General features: G+C 40.6%; 2 protein-coding genes across 5 annotated transcripts; one reads left to right on the forward strand and one right to left on the reverse strand.

The window, feature by feature from the left end:
- Nucleotides 1-3368: 3368 nt before the first annotated feature.
- On the reverse strand, nucleotides 3369-4255 carry LOC109201247 (uncharacterized). Its single transcript, XM_025904866.1, has 2 exons — nucleotides 3772-4255; nucleotides 3369-3680 (listed from the first exon to the last, which is right to left on the reverse strand). The coding sequence occupies exons 1-2, from the start codon at nucleotides 4225-4227 to the stop codon at nucleotides 3531-3533; spliced, it is 606 nt and encodes a 201-aa protein (XP_025760651.1). The 5' UTR covers nucleotides 4228-4255; the 3' UTR covers nucleotides 3369-3530.
- A 3539-nt stretch (nucleotides 4256-7794) lies between these two features.
- On the forward strand, nucleotides 7795-22458 carry LOC100690562 (phosphorylase b kinase regulatory subunit alpha, liver isoform). Of its 4 annotated transcripts, XM_019356820.2 has the most exons (33): nucleotides 7795-8090; nucleotides 8211-8300; nucleotides 9988-10146; nucleotides 10954-11001; nucleotides 11180-11348; nucleotides 11506-11588; nucleotides 11971-12051; nucleotides 12151-12249; nucleotides 12335-12481; nucleotides 12586-12639; nucleotides 12788-12910; nucleotides 13024-13119; nucleotides 14426-14533; nucleotides 14800-14878; nucleotides 15255-15389; nucleotides 15482-15591; nucleotides 15700-15844; nucleotides 16042-16120; nucleotides 16212-16363; nucleotides 16456-16626; nucleotides 17327-17436; nucleotides 17537-17673; nucleotides 17766-17928; nucleotides 18408-18487; nucleotides 18570-18648; nucleotides 18734-18863; nucleotides 18983-19084; nucleotides 19310-19428; nucleotides 19571-19594; nucleotides 20016-20069; nucleotides 20874-21107; nucleotides 21184-21384; nucleotides 21465-22458. In XM_019356820.2, the coding sequence occupies exons 2-33, from the start codon at nucleotides 8223-8225 to the stop codon at nucleotides 21636-21638; spliced, it is 3723 nt and encodes a 1240-aa protein (XP_019212365.1). In that variant the 5' UTR covers nucleotides 7795-8090; nucleotides 8211-8222; the 3' UTR covers nucleotides 21639-22458. The 4 variants fall into 4 exon arrangements, with proteins under 4 accessions (XP_019212365.1, XP_019212374.1, XP_019212371.1 ...); XM_019356829.2 differs by lacking the exon at nucleotides 20016-20069; XM_019356826.2 differs by lacking the exon at nucleotides 19571-19594.
- Nucleotides 22459-23754: the final 1296 nt, after the last annotated feature.

Genomic DNA, 23754 nt, shown 5'->3' on the forward strand with positions numbered 1-23754 from the left:
TGAGATGATGGATAGTTAACACAATTATTTACAGAGTTTGTCAAAAACTGTAGATTCATCAAACTTTAATAATTAGAAGGTCAGAGACGACTGCCCATAAAACAACAAATGTGACCTTGATAATGAGTTTATATTGTGAGAGCTCTCATTGTGTACAAGTTTGATTAAATAATGACCCACACTGTAGGAGGAGTAATGACTCATGTGAGCAGACAGATGGACGGTTCCCCGTGGCAGGAGCTCATCGGTCCTGCAGCCGGATGAGCTGAAATGTGACTTAATGCTTGAAGTGGGGACTCGTCTCTCTCTCTGATTCCACTCCTCGTGTCTTGTTACCGCTCACCAGAGATACAAGCAGAGGAGTAGGCAAGCAGAGACACAGGGAGGGAGACGTTGAGGCAGCAAACATTTAAGAAAATGTTTTCCTGATTTTTGAGCCTCATTTTGAAGTTGCATGAATAGTTTGTTATAGTCAAATTACAGCTCAGCTTGATACCAGTGTCAATTTATTTAATATATATATTTTCAATAAAATCCACATCACTCTCAAGATGTTATTGTCCTTTTAAATTCTCTTTTAAATCGTAAAGTGCAAAAACTCTGAACACCTTAAACAGCTGAAACAACTTATGAATATAAAAAGGACAAGTTGTTCCAAAAGTCCTCCTCCCTCTGTGGTTTGGTGTCTGATGACACTACATGCATGATACATGCTCAATATAAATCTTGCCACCGGTAAGGATCTCAGTCACAAAGAGAAATCCTCAACACATAATACTCACAATACATGAATCACACCTGTCATCATGTGCACCAAAAAGAGATCAATAGTGTGTTTCTCAGTTCTTGCAGCACTTCCTGTCACCTAAAGTCTGTTGACGTCTCCAGACCAGCCCTAAAGAAGTGCTCCCTGATCTTTGAAATTGAATACACTGAGAGTGTCTGAATAAATCAAATTACTGTCAAGCCCCCGAGATAAAATCATATATGCTCTCAGTTTGTAGTTTAATTAGAAATCAGAGCTAATATTCTACTGAAAGCTTAGGGGCAGCCATTGCACCCTCCCAAATAGTTAGTTATCTGTCGTTTGACAAAATCAAGCTTTTGTTAAGCCCCCTTTTGTTAAGCCCTCTTTTGTTAAGCCCCCTTTTGTTAAGCCCCCTTTTGTTAAGCCCTCTTTTGTTAAGCCCCCTTTTGTTAAGCCCCCTTTGTTTGGCAAACCTTTGAGGTTTGCCAAACAGAAACTTCTGTAATAAATGTTTCTAACAGTAAATATTTTTCAGACATTTTTTCCATCTGTCTATGTGTTGTCCCTTAATCTGAGCTGTAACCAAATGAAGCAGAGTGTAATTACTTCCTTCAAGCCATCCTGTCACAGTGAGTGTAATCTACAGTATAATATACTGGCTCTTTGTGATTTACAATGTGAGCTATTCATGGTGACCTGAAACAAGTGTGTGGTTGGCAGAGTTGGTTTATTGTGGTGCTTTTCAGTGTTTCGGCAGGGTCTTGCACATGAGCACAACATTTCACAAACAGAAAACAAAGACTGAGAAATTGCTTTTCAACTTTTTTGGACAGATTAAACATCTTAGGCTACAAATAGATTATCAGTGCGTGAACTCACAGTTGCCTCCAACACAAAATCCTCCATTTTCCTCCATTTGCCCTAAGCTAACAGCCTTTCCAACAACAACTACAACCTCGCTGCAGTCCAAGATGCATGTGAGGATGAAGATATAGAAGAGATGGAACGTCAACAAAATATGGCAAGACCCACGGGCGACCACACTCCGTTACCAAGTCCCAATCCCAAAAAACTGAAAAGCAAAACTACTGGGAAGCAGGTGGGCAATGAGAATATATATGAAGTCTTGCTAGCCTTCACAAAAAGATGTGAAGAAAGATTTGATTCACTTAACAAGACACTTTGAATGAAGCATCAAAGCAAACACAAAGGCAAACAAAGAAAACAAAGAGGAAATTGACAAGCTAAGGACAAAGATGGAGTCGCTGATGAAGGAAAACAAAGAGCTAAAGGAGAGCTGTCTGGAGAGCGCACGGTACCGCAGAAGATGGGACCTCAGGCCTGACAGAGAAAGAAAATGAGAATACATGTGAAACGGTGATAGGCATTCATAGACCTTGAAGGAATTAATATATTTGATACTGAACTAAAAAGACGTCAGTTCCCGGATGACACAGTAATGTTTTTGAAGGATTAATCAATGCTTGATAAAGCTTTGAATGGAATTTCAGTTTTTTCTAAAGCTTCAGACCTGAATCTAAAGAAATGTTCACTTTATGATTGTTGGAAAAAAGCATGAGGACGATTCCCGTGAAAAGTGACGTTAAATATTTAGGCGTTTATTTAAAAAAGATATCAAAAGTCAAAAAAGCTAAAAGATAAAACTGATGGTATGTCCAAAACACTAAATCATTGGCTAATGAGAGATATTACAATTTTTGGATGCAATCTATTATCAAAATCAGAGGGTGTCTCAAAGATGGTTTATCCAGCTTATTCATTATACATTACCCCGCAAAGTATTAAAAAGATGAACTCCAATCAATCACTTCACTCAATGGCTGGAGTATTTACAGTTTTTTCTGATTGCTTAAGCACATTTTTTGTAACTATTGGCTATTTTTGCAAAACTCTACACACAAATAAGAAAACCTGTCACCCAATTATCAAAACATTGTAGTTCTCTTGCAAAAGCGAACACAGCTAGATTAACCCTTCACACCTTCGTAAAAATGGTGTTTTCGTATCAAACAGTACACACAAGCCATCATCTACTAAGCACACAATGCACCAACTGCATACTGATGGTATGAATACAAAACACATCTGGCTTTTGCTTTCTCTGTGTACAGATGTCAATTTGAGGTCACACTTTTGTCATAGTGTCATGTAAACATACAAGGATCCAAACTTCAAGTATTGGTGTTTATTCACACTCATCAAAACCAAGACAAAGTCAGAACACAAAATAGGAATTTCACAAAAAAAGGAAAAAAAAGACAATCAGCCTACATCATGTCGTCTTTCTGGGTCCGGCCACAAAATTTCGTCCACATGGCATGCGATATCCTCCAGTCCAAGGCACCGGGGAAAATATCTCCTTGAATGCCGTATCCAGGCCTGACATGATGCCTGGTCAATATCTCCACATGCCTCCTCCATTGCCTGTAAAAGGGCTACCTGTTGATGAGGATGACGGTCGTACACTTTCCAGCGCCAGGCAGAGAAGAACTCCTCGATGGGATTTAAGAATGGAGAGTATGGAGGGAGGTTGAGTGCCATGAAGGATGGGTGGTCTGTAAACCAGTTGCGGACCAAAGCAGCCCTATGGAAACTAACATTGTCCCATATGATGACATATCGGGTCTGCTCTGGTCTCTGAACAGTGAGCATGTCATGCAAGGTGTCCAGGAATGCAATAATGTGTGCAGTGTTGTATGGGCCTATGGTTGCATGATGGTGAACAACACCATTTTGGCTTATAGCTGCACACATGGTTATGTTACCAACCACGTTGTCCTGGGACATTGATGATGGCACGGTGTCCAATAATGTTCCTGCCACGTCTCCTGGTTTTACTGAGGTTAAAACCGGCCTCATCCACAAAAAGTAGCTCATGTCCCATTGCATCTGCTTCTAGTTCCATCACTCTCTGGACAAGACAAAACAAATGCAACACATCAGGCCCATGCACAGCACTACAGTATGCACTTCCAAATTCAGAACCAATGACACTGGCTTACCTGCACATAGTCATATCGCAGTTGCTTTACACGTTCTGTGTTTCTCTCGAAAGGAACTCTGTAAATTTGCTTCATTCTTATTCTGTGGCGCGCAAGTACACGACTTAGTGCAGAAATGCTTGCACTGTGTACATTTTGAAAGATGGTGTCATTATCAACTGTGCGCTGCTGTATTTCACGCAGTCTTATTGCATTATTGGCAATCACCATGTTCACTATATGGGTCTCTTGCTCTGGAGTGAACATTCTGCCTCTGCCCCCAACAGCTGGACGTCTAGCAATTCTGTGAAGTAACAATTTCAGTATTTTTGCATGTATGGTAGTGTTGTGTTTCTCATTAGAGTATGGCAGTGCTACAAAGTACTTACCGATTCTCATTTGGAAATGTCCTAATGATGCCTGCTTGTAGCTGCTCAGTTTAGGCTGAACCCGTTGGCCAGCTTCCCTCAGGGTCATCCCATGGTTGATGACATGGTCCACTATTGTAGCTCTGATGTCATCAGTTATTCTGTTTCTTACTCTTCTTACCCTTCCTCTTTCCCCTCCTCGTCCTCTTCTTGCTCCTCCACGTCCTCTTCCTCCAACTTCTTCACCTCCACGTCCTCTCCCTCGGCCTCCTCTGATTCTCACTCTTGCTGCTCCTTCCATTGTACTCCACATAGACAGCTTACCTGTGGCCTGTTTATAGTGCTTAGGCTGATTGCAAAGTGGACTAATTATCTAAGACAGTTTTCACATGTGAAAGTGTGCCAGACAGTTGGCAAAATAGTGTTAATGATAGCCATACATGTGTATAATTTTGCTAGGAGTGTGTTGGGAATGTGGTAATTGAGTGTAAGCAGTGAGTTGTGTTTAAAGTTCTGCAAAAAGAGTGTTGTGCAGTGAATTGTGCCTACAGTTTTGCAAAGTGTGTGTTACAAAATGGCAAACTGAGTGCAAAGCAGTGTTTGTGCTTTTAGTTTTGCAAACTCAGCGAGTGGTTTTGTATTAATAGTTTTAGAAATTGTGCTATAAGAATCACAGTTAGGGTTTAAGCATTCAGAAAAAACTGTAAAATAAACTGGATAAAAGCCTTCCTCTCAAAACCTGACTCCATATCGTTCCATATCCCCAAAAATGTTTTCAAAAAGGTGGGAGGGTTGGATTTTCTCCTGAAATGTGATTTTGATATTTGGAAGTTGCCTGTCAAACTGTCAGAATATCATAAGCAAGTCTTATCTTATTGGAAGATGGTTTTTGCCCATGACCTCACGCCCCATGGCTCCACCTTGTGGAATAACAGGACCATTACAATTAATAGGAAGTCATCCCTCCATAAATCTCAGCGTACACACTTTCTGTCTGTCCTAGTCTTCCATCCACCAGCTGTTAGGGTTAAATACCTAACAGCTTTACTTTAATAAAGAGGCAGAGATTAAAAAAATAAACCCTTTAATAATAAAAATAAAATTTTGTTTTAAAGTCTATATCTTCAGGCAGCGGCTCTTGCATGGATCCTCCGTTGTATGTGTGCAACAGCAGCACTGAGCTCTCTCCGAGTGATGACTTTCAACCTGTTTGACTTGGACAGCCGAGAAGCCTCCGAGCCTACAAGCCTGAGCAGGACCAGTCTGGGGACACCATGCCTCCTGGTCAGAAACTCAGGACTTCTCAGTCCAACAGGACTAACCTGCAGAAGAACACCAAGAAAGAAGTGCATGTGAAACCAGTCCCTCATCACATAGGAACATGTACAGGCCAGATGGAGATGTAGTTTTAATGTTAAAGTCATTAAAGATTAAAGAGCACAAACAATTATAGTGTGCGTTCTAACCTCTTTATGAGCTCTGTAGATGAGAGTGGAGTAAGCATGAATCCTCTTTTTGGTGCGTGGAGGGATCCTACGCATTACATGAACAGTCGCCTTCATGTTTGCTGTGTCAAGTTCCTTGAAGGAAAAAAAAAAAGTCATGAAGAGAAATCACCCAGTGAGACTTGCAGAATCTCTTTTATAAGGCCACTGGTGATGAAAGCAAAAGGGCGCACAGGGAGTGAAACTCGTACTCTAATCAGCACAAATTGGAAACAGCTTAGCTTGATTAGGCTTAATTATTTTTACCCACCTGGCTTTAAAACCCTGAGTGGGAGGAGGGAGAAATGCCACGCTCAAACAAAACACCCCCACTAATATCTGGTTAACCATTTGCCAGTTGCAGCTTGACCAGATGCGTTTGGTTGCCATCAACAAGCTTCAACAATGCTGCATAATTTTGGCTCGATATTTGACCACTCTTCTCGGCTGAAATAGTGGAGTTAATTTAAATTGGTTGGTTTCCTGTCACGGATCCAGCTTTTAAGCATAGTCCACAAATTTTCAAAAGGATTGAAGGAAGACCGCTCTAGAAGCTTAATGTTAGCTTGCATTATTCATTTCAAAACCAGTTTTTATGTGTGTTTGGGTAATTGTCCTGTTGGAATACCCAGTTGTGTCTAGCTGTTGATTTCACTATCTGTGACCACATCCTCATTTTAGTTTTGACAGCATTTCTAATAGATAATGGAAGATGGCTTGAGCATGAATTGAGGCTGCAGTTTGGGGAACTGTTTTGCCTCAGAGGGAACTGGTGGTGGCTCCTGAGCCAGGCAGATCCCCATGTACTAATGACAAGTATATAAATTGAAAAAGGAAGGGAGGGTCAGGCACACAAAATGCAGCTTGTAGTGTCTGGGGGCCATATTTAGCAGAGAACCAGAAGGGAGGTGTATGGAGATGTGGTCCCAGTCCTGAAATTCAGATAAATTTATCTCTAATTGAGGTGAAGTTGACAAAGTTGGAAGTAGTCCTTCTTCTTCATTATTCCAAAATAGCTTCAGAGTATGATGCTACCACCACCATGCTTGACAGTTGGAGCAGTTTTCTGTAAAACATGTTCGAAAGGGGTTCAAATCCATCATCTGTCTCGGCCTTTCTATGTGGCGTTTGTATGTTGTCCTGGTGTTTGCGTGAGTTCTGAGTACTCTGGCTTGCAAATTAGTGGCTTAAGTTGATAGGTTAATCTAAATTGCCTACAGGTGTTATGTGTGTGTGTGAATGGTCTTCTGTCTCTGTGTATCAGATGGGTGAGCTGTCCAGGGTGTACCCCACCTTGCCTTGTGGCAGATGGGATAGACTCTAGCCCCCCAGAAAATCCAAAATAATTCTGAGCTTGTGCACCCAATTCCTGTTTTTTCTTTTTTTTTTTTAAAACAACCATTAGAGACATACGCTGAGCAATCATTCCTGGAAAAACAACTTTTTATGATTTGAAGAAATCATAAAAAGCCTCAAATTACCATGACATCTTTTGACCACATATTTTATGCATTTAACTATGTATATTTAAATTAAATGCTACTTTTAACTGTTCTTTACTTTCTCTGATTTTGAAATCAAGATATACTGGAGATACATTTACTTGAGTACTGGACTAAAATACTGAATCTGCACTACAGTACTGTAATATAGACCTGGTATACATAAATAATAAACAACAAGGGAAGTTTATGTCTATTTGTTTTTTTTTCTGCTGGTATATTTTTCTCAGATTATACGTAAAAAGTAGTCTAAATACTGTCAACATTTACACAATACACCAACTGTATATTCTTTACAGTGATGATGACTTTAATGGCAAAGAACAATGCATGAATTACATTTTAAGTAATGTGCAAAAGTACAGTTCTGTGGTACTCAACGAGTGTTTTCATTTAATGCTGCTTTAAAATCGAGGGAAATAAAGGGAAACTAGCTGAATGCATTTAATAGCTAGATACTTTAAACTATTTACTTTTTGTATATAAAATATAAACCCCCAAAAACCCAACAGTACATGTAATAAATCTAATGTTTATGAAACAAGCCATATAAACTAGCAGGATACTCGGTCAGTTTTCCCCATTTCTAAATAAAGTGAATACGCTTAAGGCTTAAAGCCTTGGAGTAGAAGGAACGAAAGTGATCTGGCGCCCCCTGTCGGCGAGCAGGGAAACAACAAGAACACAATGTTTTTGTTTTTTTTACAGATTGGATGTACAGTCGCTCACAGACGTTTCTGCCCTCCAGCCTCTCTGTGTTTGTGAGACCTCACGTCCTGTCCTCTGCGAGCCCTGACTCGTCTTATTAGGCACTTTGACCGGGCCGTGTGGTCGTGTGTGCCTGAAAATTTATGCTGCTAGCTTAATGTTACATGTTGATATTGTCAAAAAACAGCTGGATGCTACCCGGCTAGCGAGCGCTAGCAGAGCAGCCTCTGCGGGGATCGAGTCGGCGAAACAGGACTGGGAGGATGGGTCGCTGCCTGGTAAGACAGCCTACCTAAGTTATTAAGCGAGAGCCGGTGGTGTTCGAAGCTTCGTTTACAAACAAGCAAATACCGAGTTTTAAGCGGTCGCTGAGACTTAAACTGTTGTTGTGTGTGCAGTGATCAGAGAGGATGAGGAGTCGCAGTAACTCAGGAGTGCGGCTGGACGGCTATGCCCGGCTGGTCCAGGAGACTATCCTGTGCCATCAGGTGAGTCCAGACATACACCAGAGACGAGGCAGCGCAGTAAAGCTGGAGCACTTCCGCAAAGGTGGATTTTCGTTTTTAGGCAGGAAAAGGGAGTGAGGGCCACTTTTTTCGCAATGTTATTGAGAAACGTTTGAATGAAGCAATAACTCAAGATCTAAATGTGGAAGCACTTATTTCAAAATGAAGTATGTTGCATACTGTGATTACAGTTATTGATGCGTCACTACCTGTGTACTAGTTTAGATGTTGCAGAATGTACGTGGTTGTATATGAAATACTGTCATACATTATTTTGGACACTATAGTCCATTTGAACGTTTAAGTCATGCAAACTTCAAACGAGACAACACCAGGACCCAGTGTTATGGATTTCAGTTATGCACATATCCTTGATTTCTCCTTCAGAAGCATGCTAGGTATGGACATGTTTTGTAGCCCATATAGGTTAGGGTTCAGCCAAAAGTGAGCTGCACAGAAATAAACAAAGTGTGGGCAAAGTTCAGGCACTGGAACAGGCTGAGGACTGGAAAGCTATGTACTGTTATCTACTGGCTCTTGAGCTCACATGAGGCACCATCAACAGCTGTCTATGCTAAACTGTGACCCAGAGAGTACTCAGCTGATAGGAAATGGCATCAGCTTTCCACGCATAGCATGTACTGACATGTCGGGGTATATGTTTCGTGAGAGAGGAGGGGTGACACAATGATGTCTCAGGCTCCTCCAAATATAAACTGCAACTGCTGTATTATTATTACTGGGCACACATTAACTTTTAGTAACTTTCAGTGAAAGGATTCTGATACTTTTTAACAATTTCAGTTTGAATTGTAACCAGCGGGACCATGCTTCCATTCATTTTCAGCTCTGCTCATAGGAGATCACAATAACACATATAAGAATAATAGCTATGATTCTGTGATAGGTGAAGAAGAATCACGCCTCGTTGGCTTAAAGTGTGTATTGGGTCCTGTCTGTGTGTTGTAGTCGTTGGTGGAGTGTTCAGCTGCTAGCTAAAAAGCTGCAGCTGTGTATCTGTCGTGGATCTTTCACACATGGATTATAGAAAAAAGCTCCTGCTCCTTCAAGCTTGACCGAAATTTGCACCAGCCCACATGGACAAATCAAATACTCTCTGGAGAAAAATGTTGTGGTCAGATGAGACAAAGATTGAGCTGTTTGGACACAATGGCAAAATGTATGTTTGGGAGAGTAAAGCTGAGGCTTTCAAACCTAAGAACACTTTACAAACTGTCAAGCATGGTGGTGGTAGCATCATGCTCTGTAGCTATAATGCTGCTTATGATACTGGTGCGTTGCACAAAGTGGATGGAATAATGAAGGATGACTATCTTCAAAATTTTCAGCTTCACGTCAGATCAACAGCTAGAAAGTTGAAACTTGGACACTGTTGGGTTTTCCAAGAGGACAATGATCCCAAACACACCAGAATTGGTTTTGGAATGGAGCTTCTGTAATGGGCTTCCCAAAAAACCTGACCTCAGAAATGTTAAAGATTTGTGTTCGTGGTACAATCATTCAACTCTGAAAAAACCCAACCTAAATCACAATTATGATCACATTCAGGCTCATGATGAGTGCAGGTAAACTATTGACCACAACTGTATCCTTCATACCACCCCTGTCTTTACTATTGGTTAACATGTCACATGTGTCTTGGTTTCAGAACCCAGTGACAGGACTTCTTCCTGCCAGTGCGCAGAAGAAGGACGCCTGGGTGAGGGATAATGTCTACAGTGTCCTGGCGGTGTGGGGGCTGGGTATGGCCTACCGGAAGAATGCAGACCGCGATGAAGACAAGGCCAAAGCTTACGAACTGGAGCAGGTGTGTTTGCAACATAAATAGAGTGAGTAAAAAAGGGGCCTGTGCATTCTTTCAGTTATGACGGGTTAAATATTTGAGGATAGCAAAACTTAGGAAAACTTTAATGAATGTGGGCTTTAGTTAAGCTAAAGTATCACATTAGCTCAACAGAAAATATTGTTTTACTCTTAAATAGCTTGAAAGGGAATATAAAAGAATCACATTTGTTTTGGTCAGCACTGCGATCGTAATGTTTTAGTAGGCTTTAGGAAAAAAGAGGATTAAAGAAAGAGGAAAGGATTATTTCACTCTGGCATAACATGCACTGAACATGCACAGGCTTTCACCCATACATACAAACCTACAGTGGATGTACTGAGTGCCATCAATCAACAAGTACCACTTTGCCCCTAATTATAGAGTAAGGTGTTATAATATCTAACTTTAAAATCAGGCCAGCACTGATAAAAGCTCCTGATTGAGATTCACTAAAAGAATTGCTAAAAAATTATCTAATGTGTATGAAAAACCCCCCAATTCATAGTTCTGTTAGAAATTATTAAGTACATTTTTAGCTCTTGTAACTTTGAGTTATTGTTTAATAGTCCAAGCTGATAAATTTGCTAACCTGTTTGATAAAATACAGCATATTGCAAAAGTCTCGAGCCGCCCTGCACGAGTTCTTGTGGGAAATGTGAGAATAAATACATAGAGCCACAAGAGATTATTGTAGCTGTTTCCTTTCTAGCTTGCTAGAAATAGAAAATAAATTGCATCACGGTGAGATTTTTGCCGTTTACTGATAGAGCTGTTTTTGTTTGCTGGCAGAGTGTCGTGAAACTGATGCAGGGGCTTCTGCAGTGCATGATGAGACAGGTAAGATATACCCTGGGTTTGAGTATTGGACTGCTGGGTAAACAAAACAAACAACTTGATGACGTCGCTTTGTACTGTGAAATTATTGACGTTGCTGATTAGCTTATGAGGAAACTCATTATAAACTTAGCTAAAGCTATAGACAAGAAACAATGAGTCTTTGGTCATGTGTCTCCAGGTGGCCAAGGTGGAGAAGTTCAAACACACCCAGAGTACAAAGGATTGCTTGCATGCCAAATATGATACTCCCACTTGTGCCACAGTGGTCAGGGATGATCAGTGGGGTCATCTCCAGGTGGACGCCACCTCGATTTACCTGCTGATGCTGGCACAGATGACAGCCTCAGGTACAATAGTGATGCAGACTGCTTTTTTTTTATGTATATATATAATTTTTGCCTTTTCTTTGCCTTGGTGTTGTAACATCATATTATTAAAGAATGAGTTTTCCTTTGTTAAAACAGCTACTGAACACTGAACATGAGTTGTTATCTCATCCCGCAGGTCTTCGTATCATTTCCAACCTGGACGAGGTAGCCTTCATCCAAAACTTGGTCTTCTACATAGAGGCTGCCTACAAAGTAGCGGTGGGTAATATTTTTAGAGGTCTTGATTGGGTATGTGGTGTCTGGAGTGTGACATATGAGTAGTTAAATGAAAAGACACAGAATAAAAGCTGCTCCCAAAATATGTGCATGTCGAGTCTTCTACTGTAACACGTCCAGATGTTTGGAAACACTTCTGGGTTTTGGACTGACTTCAGGGTAGTGTATCCACAGGTTTTTGAAACAATGAATGAAAGAAGAATTAGTAGTAAAAAGTCAGAGGTTTGTTTGTTGTTGTTTTTTTTGTTTCTGTTATCATAGTTGAATGATAAATCAGTGGAATAGGCTTTTCAGTGCCATGATGAGTTTCAGTCCTGGACAGTTGCCTAAAGAAATGAAGCCATGACCATTTTTACCACTGCAGGACTATGGAATGTGGGAACGAGGTGACAAGACTAACCAGGGCATTCCTGAGCTCAATGCCAGCTCTGTAGGAATGGCTAAGGTACAAAGGCTACGTGTTATTTAATAATTATCAGCATTTATGATACACTGTACTGTCCATTCATGGATATAGGGATTAATCTGCGTATGCACGTTGCAGGCAGCGCTTGAGGCTATAGATGAGCTGGATCTGTTTGGTGCTCACGGAGGGCCGAAGTCAGTCATCCATGTGTTGCCTGATGAAGTCGAACACTGTCAGGTATCATTTTTAATTAGCCCTTAGCTATGGTAGCATCACCTCTGTTTGTCCTTCTTGTATTCAGCGTGCTGTTTTTCCCCTTCAGTCTATTCTGTGCTCCATGCTGCCAAGAGCTTCAACTTCAAAGGAAATAGATGCTGGTCTTCTGTCCATCACTTCTTTCCCTGCGTTTGCTGTGGAGGATGCTGACCTGGTGGCTGTGACGAAGTCAGAGATCATAAGCAAACTGCAGGTGAAGTCAAAGCATAAGCAAGCTGGACATTTCTGCCAAGGAAAAGTATGTAGTTTGGTATTTTGACCTGCGCTCTTTAAATTCTACTCTTTGCTTTATTTCAGGGTCGCTATGGCTGCTGTCGCTTTATCAGGGACGGATATCGTTGTCCCAAAGAGGTGATATATTCTAGTATTAAGGCTCATGGGACATGTAAATGCATTACAGCAGTGAACCCAGGGATGAGGTGCTCTTTTTTAGTGAAGAGTATAGATTTTTATGTTTTTTGCAGGAAAGCTTATGTAAGCTCTTGATCTTTCTCGCTAGGATCCATCTCGGCTGCATTATGATCCTGCTGAGCTGAAGCTATTTGAGAATATCGAGTGTGAGTGGCCTGTGTTTTGGACTTACCTCATCCTGGATGGTATTTTTGCTGGTGATCAAGTTCAGGTAAAGCAACCAAATACACTGGTTCATATGCACTTTCTGCTGTACTCACACAATCATTGAGTCACTTTGGATATGGCTTTTTTAACAATAACAACAAATTTGCTTTTTCACAGGTGCAAGAGTACCGTGAAGCACTGGAGGGTGTTTTAATCAGAGGGAAGAATGGCATTAAGTTGGTGCCTGAACTTTATTCTGTTCCTCCTGACAAGGTATCCTAGACTCAGGAAAGCACAACATATAGTTAGTGCCATAAATTTGGACAGTGATGCATTTTTAAAAATAATTTTACCTCTGAACACCACCATAGTATGGGTTATATTTTAAAATGAATGTGTTTTTTAAGAGTATTAACAAAAATATTGCATTAGCTATGTAGGAATTACAGCCATTTGTAAACATAGTCCCACATTTTGACAGATATATGCACCCGTTCTCATAGTAAGGGCTACATTATTGTGGCATGGTCTGACTTAATCCACCTTTCATTGCTTTATGTTTTGTTCGACTTGTAATTTTTTCAAGTGGTCTTGAGCAGTAATTCTCTAAGCTTTCTGAAGATCTTTCGAAGTTTGTCTTTGGTCATTGGCGTCCTCTTTTTCAGTCCAGTCCTCATACTTGACCATTTTCAGAGAAATGCTTTTCATGGTTTGTTGTTACTGACCTGTGAATCATTCTGGCATAAAACGGCAAATAACTCAAGGGATGAACCAGTGTTGTATCAACACATAACAGACAAAAGATAAATTATATCTTGAAGCATTTTGTTACTATCTGGGGAGGACAAAAGAAGCTTATTAGAAATGTGCAAACTCTTTTTTTGTCTACTACATTTCTTTGGCATATATTTCAGTTAAATCACTGCACCTATTTCCCATTTTCCTAGTGAAATATACGAACTGAGGGGGGACTCAAGATTGTGCTGTAAATTAGTCTAAAGAAACTTAATAGAAGATACGAAATTGAGTCTTTCATGAAGAATACTTTCAAAATGTCTGTTGTAATATGACACATATGACATAGGAGCAGCTTTTACATGTGCAATGCTATTGTAGTGTATTATTTTATGTTTTTTCAGTATCAAGTTTAACCATAATTAGTTGCAGTGTCTTCTAAAAATTAAAAGGTAAAAAAAACAGTTGTGTCAAAAAAATTAGTTTTATTTATTATTATTTTATTTATATATTTACTATTTGTTTTATTCTTGTTTCACAAAATAGTTTGTAGAAGTCATTAAACTTTGTTTAACGACAAATTTTAAACAAGTGAAAAATTAATTAACCACAGCAATTAGCTAATTAGTGAACATTAGCATATTAGCATTTGCTAATTAGCTAATTGCTGTGGTTAATACTCTTTGCCCTGTTTTTGTCATCACTTATATTCTATAAAATTGTAGTTTTGTTCACCTAAGGGTTTTTTTTTGCTAATTTTACTCATACATTGTCAATCTGTTGTTCTGTTTACCTGGACTGTTTCAGTGTATATATCTGTTTATTAAGCTACCACCTCTTGCAGGTTGAGGAGGAGTATAGCAATCCTCACTCAGTAGACAGGGTAGCCATGGGCCAGCTGCCACACATGTGGGGACAGTCACTCTACATCTTGGGGTCCCTTGTGGCTGAGGTAGGTCCTGAGCTATACACCTTAAATGATAGCTAGCCACAAGGCAACTGTTTGTTATTACTGTGTTTATTGCAGATATTTAGATAATGTCACAAATTAGTAATGATGCTGTAGTTGTATTGTAAGTAATGATGATGAGAATACTTCTAGTAGATGTTACTAACAGAAATTCAATACATAAAACCCACCTTGCTTTTATTACTTATAAGCATTCAACGACTGTTATAAATCTTCTGCTTCGTCTTGCCTTTTCTTTTCGGATTAAGGGTTTTTTAGCACCAGGAGAGATAGATCCGCTCAACAGGAGATTCTCTACAAGCTTCAAACCAGATGTGGTGGTACAAGGTTGGTGATTAATTTGTAGGAAACAATTAATATGGGCTGAGAGTTAAAGTCAGATATTAACTAAACACTGCTTTGAAAATAGAGGGACTTTCAGCTTCAGTACCAAATGTCACATTTCTGAGATTAGTCATTTCTGATGTTCTGATGTCAGCATATTCTTTTGTACACACCAATGTCAACACCAATTCATACAAGCACCTTTTTATGCTTAAATGCTTTTTTTATCTAACATTCACACTCCAGTAAAGACATCAGAGAGCAACTTGGGTTTAGTAACTTGCCCAAGGATATTTGGCATCCAGACTGGAGCAGCCAGGTATTGAACTACCAACCTTTTTAATATCTAAATTGCTTTTTATACATTTTCTTTTTCTAGTTTGTGTTCTAGCAGAGTCGGAGGAGATCCAGGAGTTGTTAAGAGATCTGGGGATTGAGGTACAGACGATGGCAGAAGTTCTGCCCATCAGGGTCATGCCAGCTCGCATCCTGAGCCATGTCTATGTTAGACTGGGTAAACAAGCACTCTTTTCCTTACAGTGTACAGCTGTGCATGTGAGTTCATATTAAAATAAATAAGAGTACCATCTGGTGTCTCTGCCACAGGGAACAGCAAGAAGCTGAATCTGAGTGGGCGGCCATACAGACACATTGGTGTCCTGGGAACATCCAAATTCTACGAGATCCGAAATCGCTCTTACATATTCACCCCTCAGGTAAAACTAGGGCACGCTGTAACCTTGTTATGTTAACCACATTAACATTAATGATTGAACAATAAATATTTGAATTTCTTTATTTCTGCTTGGGCTCCCTTTGTTCAGTTTCTGGATCAGCACCATTTCTATCTGGCTCTGGACAACCAGATGATTGTGGAGATGTTACGGACCGAGCTGGCCTATCTCTCTTGTTGCTGGAGGATGACAGGACGTCCCACGCTCACATTCCCAATCACCCGTAGCATGCTGGGTAATAACCAAATCATATCAGTCTGTAATTGTTCTACATAATACAATTAAGAATGTACTGTATTTTTTAGCTAATATAAAAAATAAACTTAGATGTTTAGACTGCATGTTCAAACAGGAGATGACACTGCTGAACACATGAACTGTGAGTAGCTCCTAATTTTTTACCTGATGAATGTCCATCTTTTTTCTGTCTAGATGAGGATGGAGAAACAATTGATTCATGTATCCTATCAACTCTAAGGAAACTGCAGGATGGCTATTTTGCTGGAGCGAGGTTTGTTTCCCTCTAACTTAAAACAACAGATGATGTGAACTTTGTGATTAGAGAAAAGTTTGTGTCTGAGTACTTTGGCTGACCACTACAGGGTGCAGATGTCAGACGTCTCCAGTGTCCAGACCACTTCGTTTCACACTCGTCTCAGCTTCCTGGATGAAGAGAATGATGACATATTACTTGAGGATGAAGGCGATGATGATGATGGATATGGAGAGGAGTATAATACCTGTGGTCCCTCGGGTAATTACTAATTGTCCAAGACTGTACAGCAGTTGAGTGGTACGATTATTTTGTCCTGTGTGTAAACATGGTTCAATTCTTTTTAACTCTAGAGGACTCAAAAGATGTATTTGACCAGTACCTCACCCAGCTCCTTCACAGCACCACTACCAAGTGCCATCTTCCTCCCATCCAGAGGGGGCAGCACCACGTCTTCAGTCCAGAACATACCACAAGAGACATCCTGTCTTTTATGGCGCAGGTCCAGGGCCTGAACGTTCCCAGTGAGTTTCTCAACAATGTAATGACCATGCTAGTTTTCATGCTAGTGCAGATATACTAACCATAATGTGTATTTAAAAGATGGATGTGGTCACCACGATGCCACCAATTGGTTTGTGAAGCCTTGTCTTGAGCATTTTGGTTGTTTTGTTTATCTGAGACAAGCACGGTGTCAGTGTGACTGAAAATGTTTACTGAGGTCACACATTAAGCAAGGACTTGGGTAATTTTCTCGTGAACGTCATTACAATTAGTTCAATTGTGTTTCGCCCCCTGCTGGCCATTAGAGAGACAGCAGGTTTATGGCACTCAAGCACTGGCTTCACCCTCCTAGCACATCCATCTTTTATAAGCAGTCTGTAATGATATAATAAGATTGATGTTAGATTTTTTGACATCAAAGTGACAAAACTCGCCAAATCTTGTCAAGACACTAAGCCGTTGTCAAGCCTGTCAAACCTGCAAAGGTCTGGTCTACCTCCTGAACTCAAGGACCGAGTCATCACAGTGCAAGCTGTTACTGCAGTAAAAACTGTGATTGAATGAATTTTCTAATAATAATCCAGTAATAATCAAAGATGTCCTCCCTGTTTAACAGCAAAGCAGAGACCTTAAAAGGCATTCTTTTGTAATAAGCTGCCAGTGTGTTAAAAAGCAGAGACTCTCTTTTTAATGCTCTGTTTTAATGAAACATATTCTCAGAGTCTTCCATGTATCTGCCTGTGACTCCGGTCAAGAGCAAACATCGCAAATCTCTCAACCTTCTTGATGTTCCTCATCCTCAGCACGGCCCACAGGCGAAACAGCACAAGGTAGACAGAGCATATCCTTCCACCAGCCAACTCATTTCTCTCATGACTTCAGTATTGCTGTGAGTACATTTGTCTAACCCTGGCACTTTTCCTTTACTAGCCACACTCTGCTGCTGATCTTCACCTGCCTCGAGACTCTCAGGGCAACACAGACTTTGCAGCGTTGGTCAGGCAGCTAAAAGAATGCCCCACTCTTCAGGACCAGGCTGACATCCTCTACATTCTCTATGTGATGAAGTATGATCATCAAGACAAAAGTAGAGCAAACGTTTGATTAAAAAATGCTGCTTTTGTAATTGCCCATCCTGTGTTTTTGTTCTCTTGAGCAGAGGAGCTGATTGGCTGGTGGAGTTGTCAGGTCCTGGGCAGGGTGGGGTCAGCGTGCGATCACTGTTGGAGGAGCTGTACGTAGAAGCCGGAGCCTGCAAAGAGTGGGCGCTCATTAGGTACATCTCTGGAATACTGCGCAAGAGGGTGGAGGTCCTCGCTGAGGTCAGTGTCTTAGGAAAAAGGTGGCTTAGCACCTGGTTAGAGATTATTTTAAACGAAGTGTGTCAGCAACTTGCAGCAGAGATTATGTGCTTGATTTAAACACCACTAAGTAGTAAGACAGCACTACCACCAACAGCATGATGATGCCATTCCACATGTAGCCACAAATTGACCTTACAAACATGTACCATAAATCATGTATACTTATATATTCAGTCTTTAGCTGTGTCATTGGTATCTTCCATGTGGCTCAGTCACTGTGATCAGATATCTGGACTCTGTTCTGATCCAGTGTTGTTGAATCATTGCTGTCTCTTTGTTGACCTACCCTATTCCTCCTGCTACAAACAGCTTCAGTCACTCACTCATGCTGCAAGTAAGAATTAGGAAGTTCCTAATAGGTGTGTTTTGAACAGGATCAACAGTGTCCATGACCATTTATTAATAATTCATTCCACATGTATTTGTCTTTTCTGCAGGCCTGCACAGATCTGATTTCCCATCACAAGCAGCTGACTGTAGGTCTACCTCCTCAACCCAGGGAAAGAGTGATCACAGTGTAAGCCGTTATTGCAGTAAAACAGTGTGGCTGAAGAAATTTTCCAGTAATAATCCAAGGTCTCTGTCCTGATTCTGTTCAGCCCTCTTCCTCCGGATGAGTTAAACAGCCTCATCTACGAAGCCAGTGGTCAGGACATAAGTGTAGCAGTGCTCACTCAGGTAAGTCAGTCACTGTTTGGACTGTTTGATGACTTTTTCCACACGCTGATCTTACAGCTCTGAACTGTGTGTGTCTGTCGTGTAGGAAATTATGGTGTATCTAGCCATGTATGTGCGCTCCCAGCCCGCTCTGTTCGGGGACATGCTCAGACTCAGGATAGGACTCATCATGCAAGTGATGGCCACTGAGTTAGCTCGTAGCCTGCACTGTTCTGGTAGGAAAAAAACACCAAAACACAACGTACACATACACATGCACGCATAACTGAGTGGATGAGCAAAGGAATTAAGTCTGCAGAGTGTGCAATATGAAAGGCTTGCAACGTCTTTGTAGGGGAGGAGGCGTCAGAGAGTTTGATGAGCCTGAGTCCATTTGGCATGAAGAACCTACTGCATCACATCCTCAGTGGCAAAGAATTTGGGGTGGAGAGAAGCAGTGAGTTTTGTTGTTCCCTACGCATCCATCCCTTATCCCTCAGGAACAGCTGAACACCTTTTTAATAATCATGGACATATATTTTGTGGCTCTCACACAGTCTATGTATTCTACACCAGATCATGAACCTTGTTACTTAAAATGATTAATCAGGAAAAAATGTATTTGACTTCCCCCTAAACAATCCAGAATCTTTGATCTGTGACTCTTGTTTCTTTTCATCAGTGCGCCCAATCCAGTCTACAGCCACTAGCCCTGCGATATCCATCCATGAACTAGGTCACACGGGAGCTACAAAGACTGAACGCACAGGAATACACAAGCTAAAGAGTGAGATAAAACAGGTGGGAAATAATAGGACATAGAATTTTAAGTATTGTAATTTAAGTATGTATATATATATATCATCTGCTTCAAGTGCCTTTCTATCTATCGATCTATCTATCTATCTATCTATATAATGACACTGTTCTTCTCTTTTTGCAGCTGGATGACTCTCGCCCTACAAGTGTGGGTTGGCTTTAATAATATCTAGCATGTGACTTTTTCTGACCTTGGTCTAAATGACTAAATCAGTCTAAATCCATAGCTGGAGCGACTCTCATCCCATCCCATGACAGTAGGAGAACAAGACTTCAGATAACTGATGAACCAGTCCAGAACCCCCCCCCCCCATAACCCATCTTGTTATAGCATTTGGTCATGGATTGGCATGGTTTGTTTGTTAAAGGATTTCTGTTGTGATCAGCCCTGTCCAGCTATCATTTTGCTTACAGCAGTCTTTCTCGTGTGCTGATTTTCGCAGCTCTGTTGTAATTTTTACCCATGCCCATGCTCTGTGTGGCTCCAGCGCCATCATATTTGCAGTGTGACAGCCGTGTGAACCATCTCAAACTCTTCTCTGTCATCTGTCATCCATATCCATGTGTAGATCTTCAGTGGCGGTTTTTCCTTGAGTAGCAATGTCACATCTCCTCGCTCTACGGTAAACCATTTCACCTCGCCTGCTTCATATCAGCTTATTTGTTTTAAGGTTGCAATAGGAAGTATGTGTAGACCAAGCAAAGTCCATTCAGATTTCATAGTTTATGTAGATATCTTACACTTTACTTGTGGCTTTACTTATTTAAGGATGAGGATGATGTTATTTTGTCATCTATTATTATTAACAACGGTTTTAATGAGAACACAATCGCTCACAAATGTACCCAACTAACAAGTATAGTGTGTTAGAGCTTGATTGATAACTTTCATCTATTTATAAATGATGAAACAGTACATATCAAGACAAGATTCCAATTCTTTGCATTATGTTCAGCTAAAACAACATTGTTGTTTCATCTCATATCAGCACGGGCTCTACTGTGGCCGAAGCCTGGGGTAGCTTGTGTTCATAAATCTCTGGGTCTGGGAGATGTCTGCATTTATAATAGCTTGACAAAAATAACCCTGGGTGTGTTTATCATAATGAAGCAATGTGGCAGCTGTTGCAACAGTATACAGTGTCCTTTCTGGTTGGAAGATAATTAGTGAAGGCACAAGCTATATCAGGCTGTTACTACAGCTACAACACTAGTTAGTAGGCTCTTAGGAGTATTTGTCAATAACAGAGTGATAGCAGCCTTGTCCTTCAGCATATATACTAAAGTGCTTTGTTGCCAAGTTTGATAGAGTGTCAGTATGCATGGATAACTGCATGAAAGGTGGAAAAGCTATCATTTTGTGGATTGGTGAGACAAAAAAATGCTCCAATATTTCAACCTTTTTTACATGTTTTGCCTCGCCACAGCGTTGCAGCAGCCCTTCCACTCCCAGTGGAATGCTGTCCCCGGTGAGCACTTGTCCAGGAGACGGTCAGCTGCACTGGGAGGAGAGGCAAGGTCAGTGGCTGAGGAGACGCAGGCTAGATGGTGCCATCAACAGAGTACCTATGGGTTTCTACCAAAAGGTGTGGAAGATCCTGCAGAAGTGCCACGGTCTGTCCATCGACGGATACGTGTTGCCCTCTTCTACCACAAGAGAGGTAGATACTCGCAGACCTGCTGCAGATTTGGACTTCCTGCATATGTGTGTGTTTAAATTCTGTGTTTTCTGTGTAGATGACAGCAGGAGAGATTAAGTTTGCAGTGCAGGTTGAATCTGTGCTGAACCACGTCCCACAGCCAGAGTACCGGCAGCTGCTAGTGGAGACTGTGATGGTTGTGGGCCTGATAGCGGACGTAGACGTGGACAACATCGGCGGCATCATCCACGTGGATCGCGTGTTGCATTTGGCCAATGACCTTTTCCTCAGTGACCAGGTACTAACAGAGAAAGGTTTTTGGTCTGTTGCAAGTATTTGTTCACTGGGCTTCACTCTGCGTTACCTCTTCATCTTTAGAAATCCCACGGCGCCAGTGAGTATTTCCTTGAGAAGGACCCAGCAACCGGAATCTGCAACTTTTTCTACGACAGCGCTCCTAGTGGTAGCTATGGCACCATGACCTATCTCTCCAAAGCGGCAGTCACTTACGTCCAGGACTTCCTGCCAAGTTCCAGCTGCCTGATGCAGTGAATAGGCAGACTGGTGTGTTTTACCAACAGACTCTATAAATACCCGAAGAGGCATGTTTCATAAAACTAACTTCCCGTTATCACCTCATACTGTTCATGCGGTGCTTGTAAGTATACTCTTTAATAAACTGTGTAGCACTCATATAACTGATCTAACATCATAGCCTTAGCTGCCAGTGCAGACCTCTGTATTTCAGTTTATTTAGTCTTTGTGAGTCTAGACTGTAAACCTATTTATTTTGTGAACGTGCTGCTCAGACGTATGTTTATGACACTTACAATCTTACTCTGTTGTCTGTCTTGTAATTTATCGTATGTTACAGTTGTATTCAGGCCCAGCATTTACCAGAGGAAAGATTTTGATCATATGTGCACACTTATTCCTCATAAATCAAATCCATTTCTGCTGTTATTATTTATTTTTTATTTAGTAACATTGTAATTCATTGTTCTGCTGTAATTAATGAGATAATTCCCCAGATATGTGGGAAAAAGGAGTAAAATTTACAACTTGTGCCCTCAGATTAGCTTTTCACTCACACATGACCACATTCATAACAACACATGTATTTATTTTTAAATGTGATAGTTTCCATGTTCTTTATTATTTTGTTTTCATGGCAGCCAATCATGTTTTAGTACTAACAATACTCTGTTTGGGAACAGTTTTTTTTTTTAATCTGTGTTGTGTGTATAAAGAGTAAAAATCTGTGTATTTCTGCAAATCTCCAGGGTTATGCTACTGATATGTCTGGTCAACTTTACCTCATCATATACTAAAGGTTTGTTCATTTAGCGTGAAATAAAGAAAGAAAAAAAGCTTTCATGTGTCTTTTTTAACATGCACATCCATTTTCCTGTTTCACAGAAAGGACTTCAATGTAGTAATTAATTTACAGCAAAAGTAAGTTAACGACTACCCAACAGGTAGAAGTTGGCCAGGTGTTTTCCTTGGCATAGACTAACAGCGGGGGTCTAGTCTGTTTTCCCAGCTGCTGAAATTATAGTAGGCCTCTTGTTGCTGACATTTTTATCTGCAATAGTAGCGCAGTAGAGTAACCACATGTGCATTTAATGATGTCTCTGTGTCACTATTTCTTTTCGAGATACAATTTAAAATCAGTTGTTTGCTAATTTCTCTGTTATGTGTACACACAACACCAGTTTGTCAATTCAGTTAGGTGCTTTTTTTATGCTTTAGTGATTCATAGATGAGTGTTAAATACCTTAAATTTAAAAAAGCATTCCTCTGAAAATGGTCAGGTTAAAAAAAAAAAGTTGCAAAAAAAAAATAAGTGAAAAAGCAGCTAATGTCCAAAGAAGAATGAAAAGAAAGCCTGGAGAACTATTTCTCAAGACCAGTTTAAAAATCACAAGACAGTGTGGCTCATTGGATGCAAAATAGCACTTCTGCACAGTGCTGTGACTTTATCAAGAAGTGAATTACAATCGCTTTGAACCAACTCACAGTTGTCTACAGTTTGAATTTTTGCATAACATGATCATGAAATAAGATGAAAAATACTTTATTTAGTCCACAGCTGTGCTCACCACAACAGCCCCCTTGGACTTGTACTCCTTCCCCACATCAACATCCTTTCCCAGGAACGGGTCGCACAGTTGTCCTCTGATCCGATTCACATTCAGAAACAGATGATTTTCCCAAGACAACACCACAAAATCATCCACTAGTGCTCTGTACTCCTCCTGCCCAACACTATTACATTCAACACTGCATAATCAGAGTATTTCTGCAGGTGGTATGACCCAGAGTTGTACTAAAAGTCTGAGATACAAGGTGAACAGGAATGGACACAGCACAGTCTGCAGCTCCTGAACTGCTGTCAAACTCCAGGCTTTAATGTGGGACTCTTATTTAAAGTCTGCGTGCATGAAGTCAGTACTAATGTCAGTGTTTTAAACAGGTAATTCTTTGGTGAAAAACAGCATTGAAGCAGTGCTCAGAGTAAAAGTAATATAGTCAATTCAGTACATTATATCGAGCAAATGTTCTGCAGCCTTGGCAGAGGCCATCTGCAATCTGAAGACTGTGGTGTGCAGGACGCAGGCAGTGGAAGCTCCCAGGAGTGTTAGCATATCCAAACAGTTCATTGACA

This window comes from Oreochromis niloticus, linkage group LG1, assembly GCF_001858045.2.
Source record: "Oreochromis niloticus isolate F11D_XX linkage group LG1, O_niloticus_UMD_NMBU, whole genome shotgun sequence".
NCBI classification, from domain to species: Eukaryota; Metazoa; Chordata; class Actinopteri; order Cichliformes; family Cichlidae; genus Oreochromis; species Oreochromis niloticus.

What these genes read in the sequence shown, in the direction of transcription:
- LOC109201247 (XM_025904866.1), bottom strand. Translation starts at nt 4,227, where the DNA reads ATGACCCTGAGGGAAGCTGGCCAACGGGTTCAGCCTAAACTGAGCAGC. An exon ending in TGCGATATGACTATGTGCAG is followed by an intron (nt 3,681 to 3,771) that starts GTAAGCCAGTGT and finishes TGTCTTGTCCAG; the next exon opens with AGAGTGATGGAACTAGAAGC.
- LOC100690562 (XM_019356820.2), top strand. Translation starts at nt 8,223, where the DNA reads ATGAGGAGTCGCAGTAACTCAGGAGTGCGGCTGGACGGCTATGCCCGG. An exon ending in ATGAAGTCGAACACTGTCAG is followed by an intron (nt 12,250 to 12,334) that starts GTATCATTTTTA and finishes TTTCCCCTTCAG; the next exon opens with TCTATTCTGTGCTCCATGCT. An exon ending in CACAGGCGAAACAGCACAAG is followed by an intron (nt 17,437 to 17,536) that starts GTAGACAGAGCA and finishes TTCCTTTACTAG; the next exon opens with CCACACTCTGCTGCTGATCT.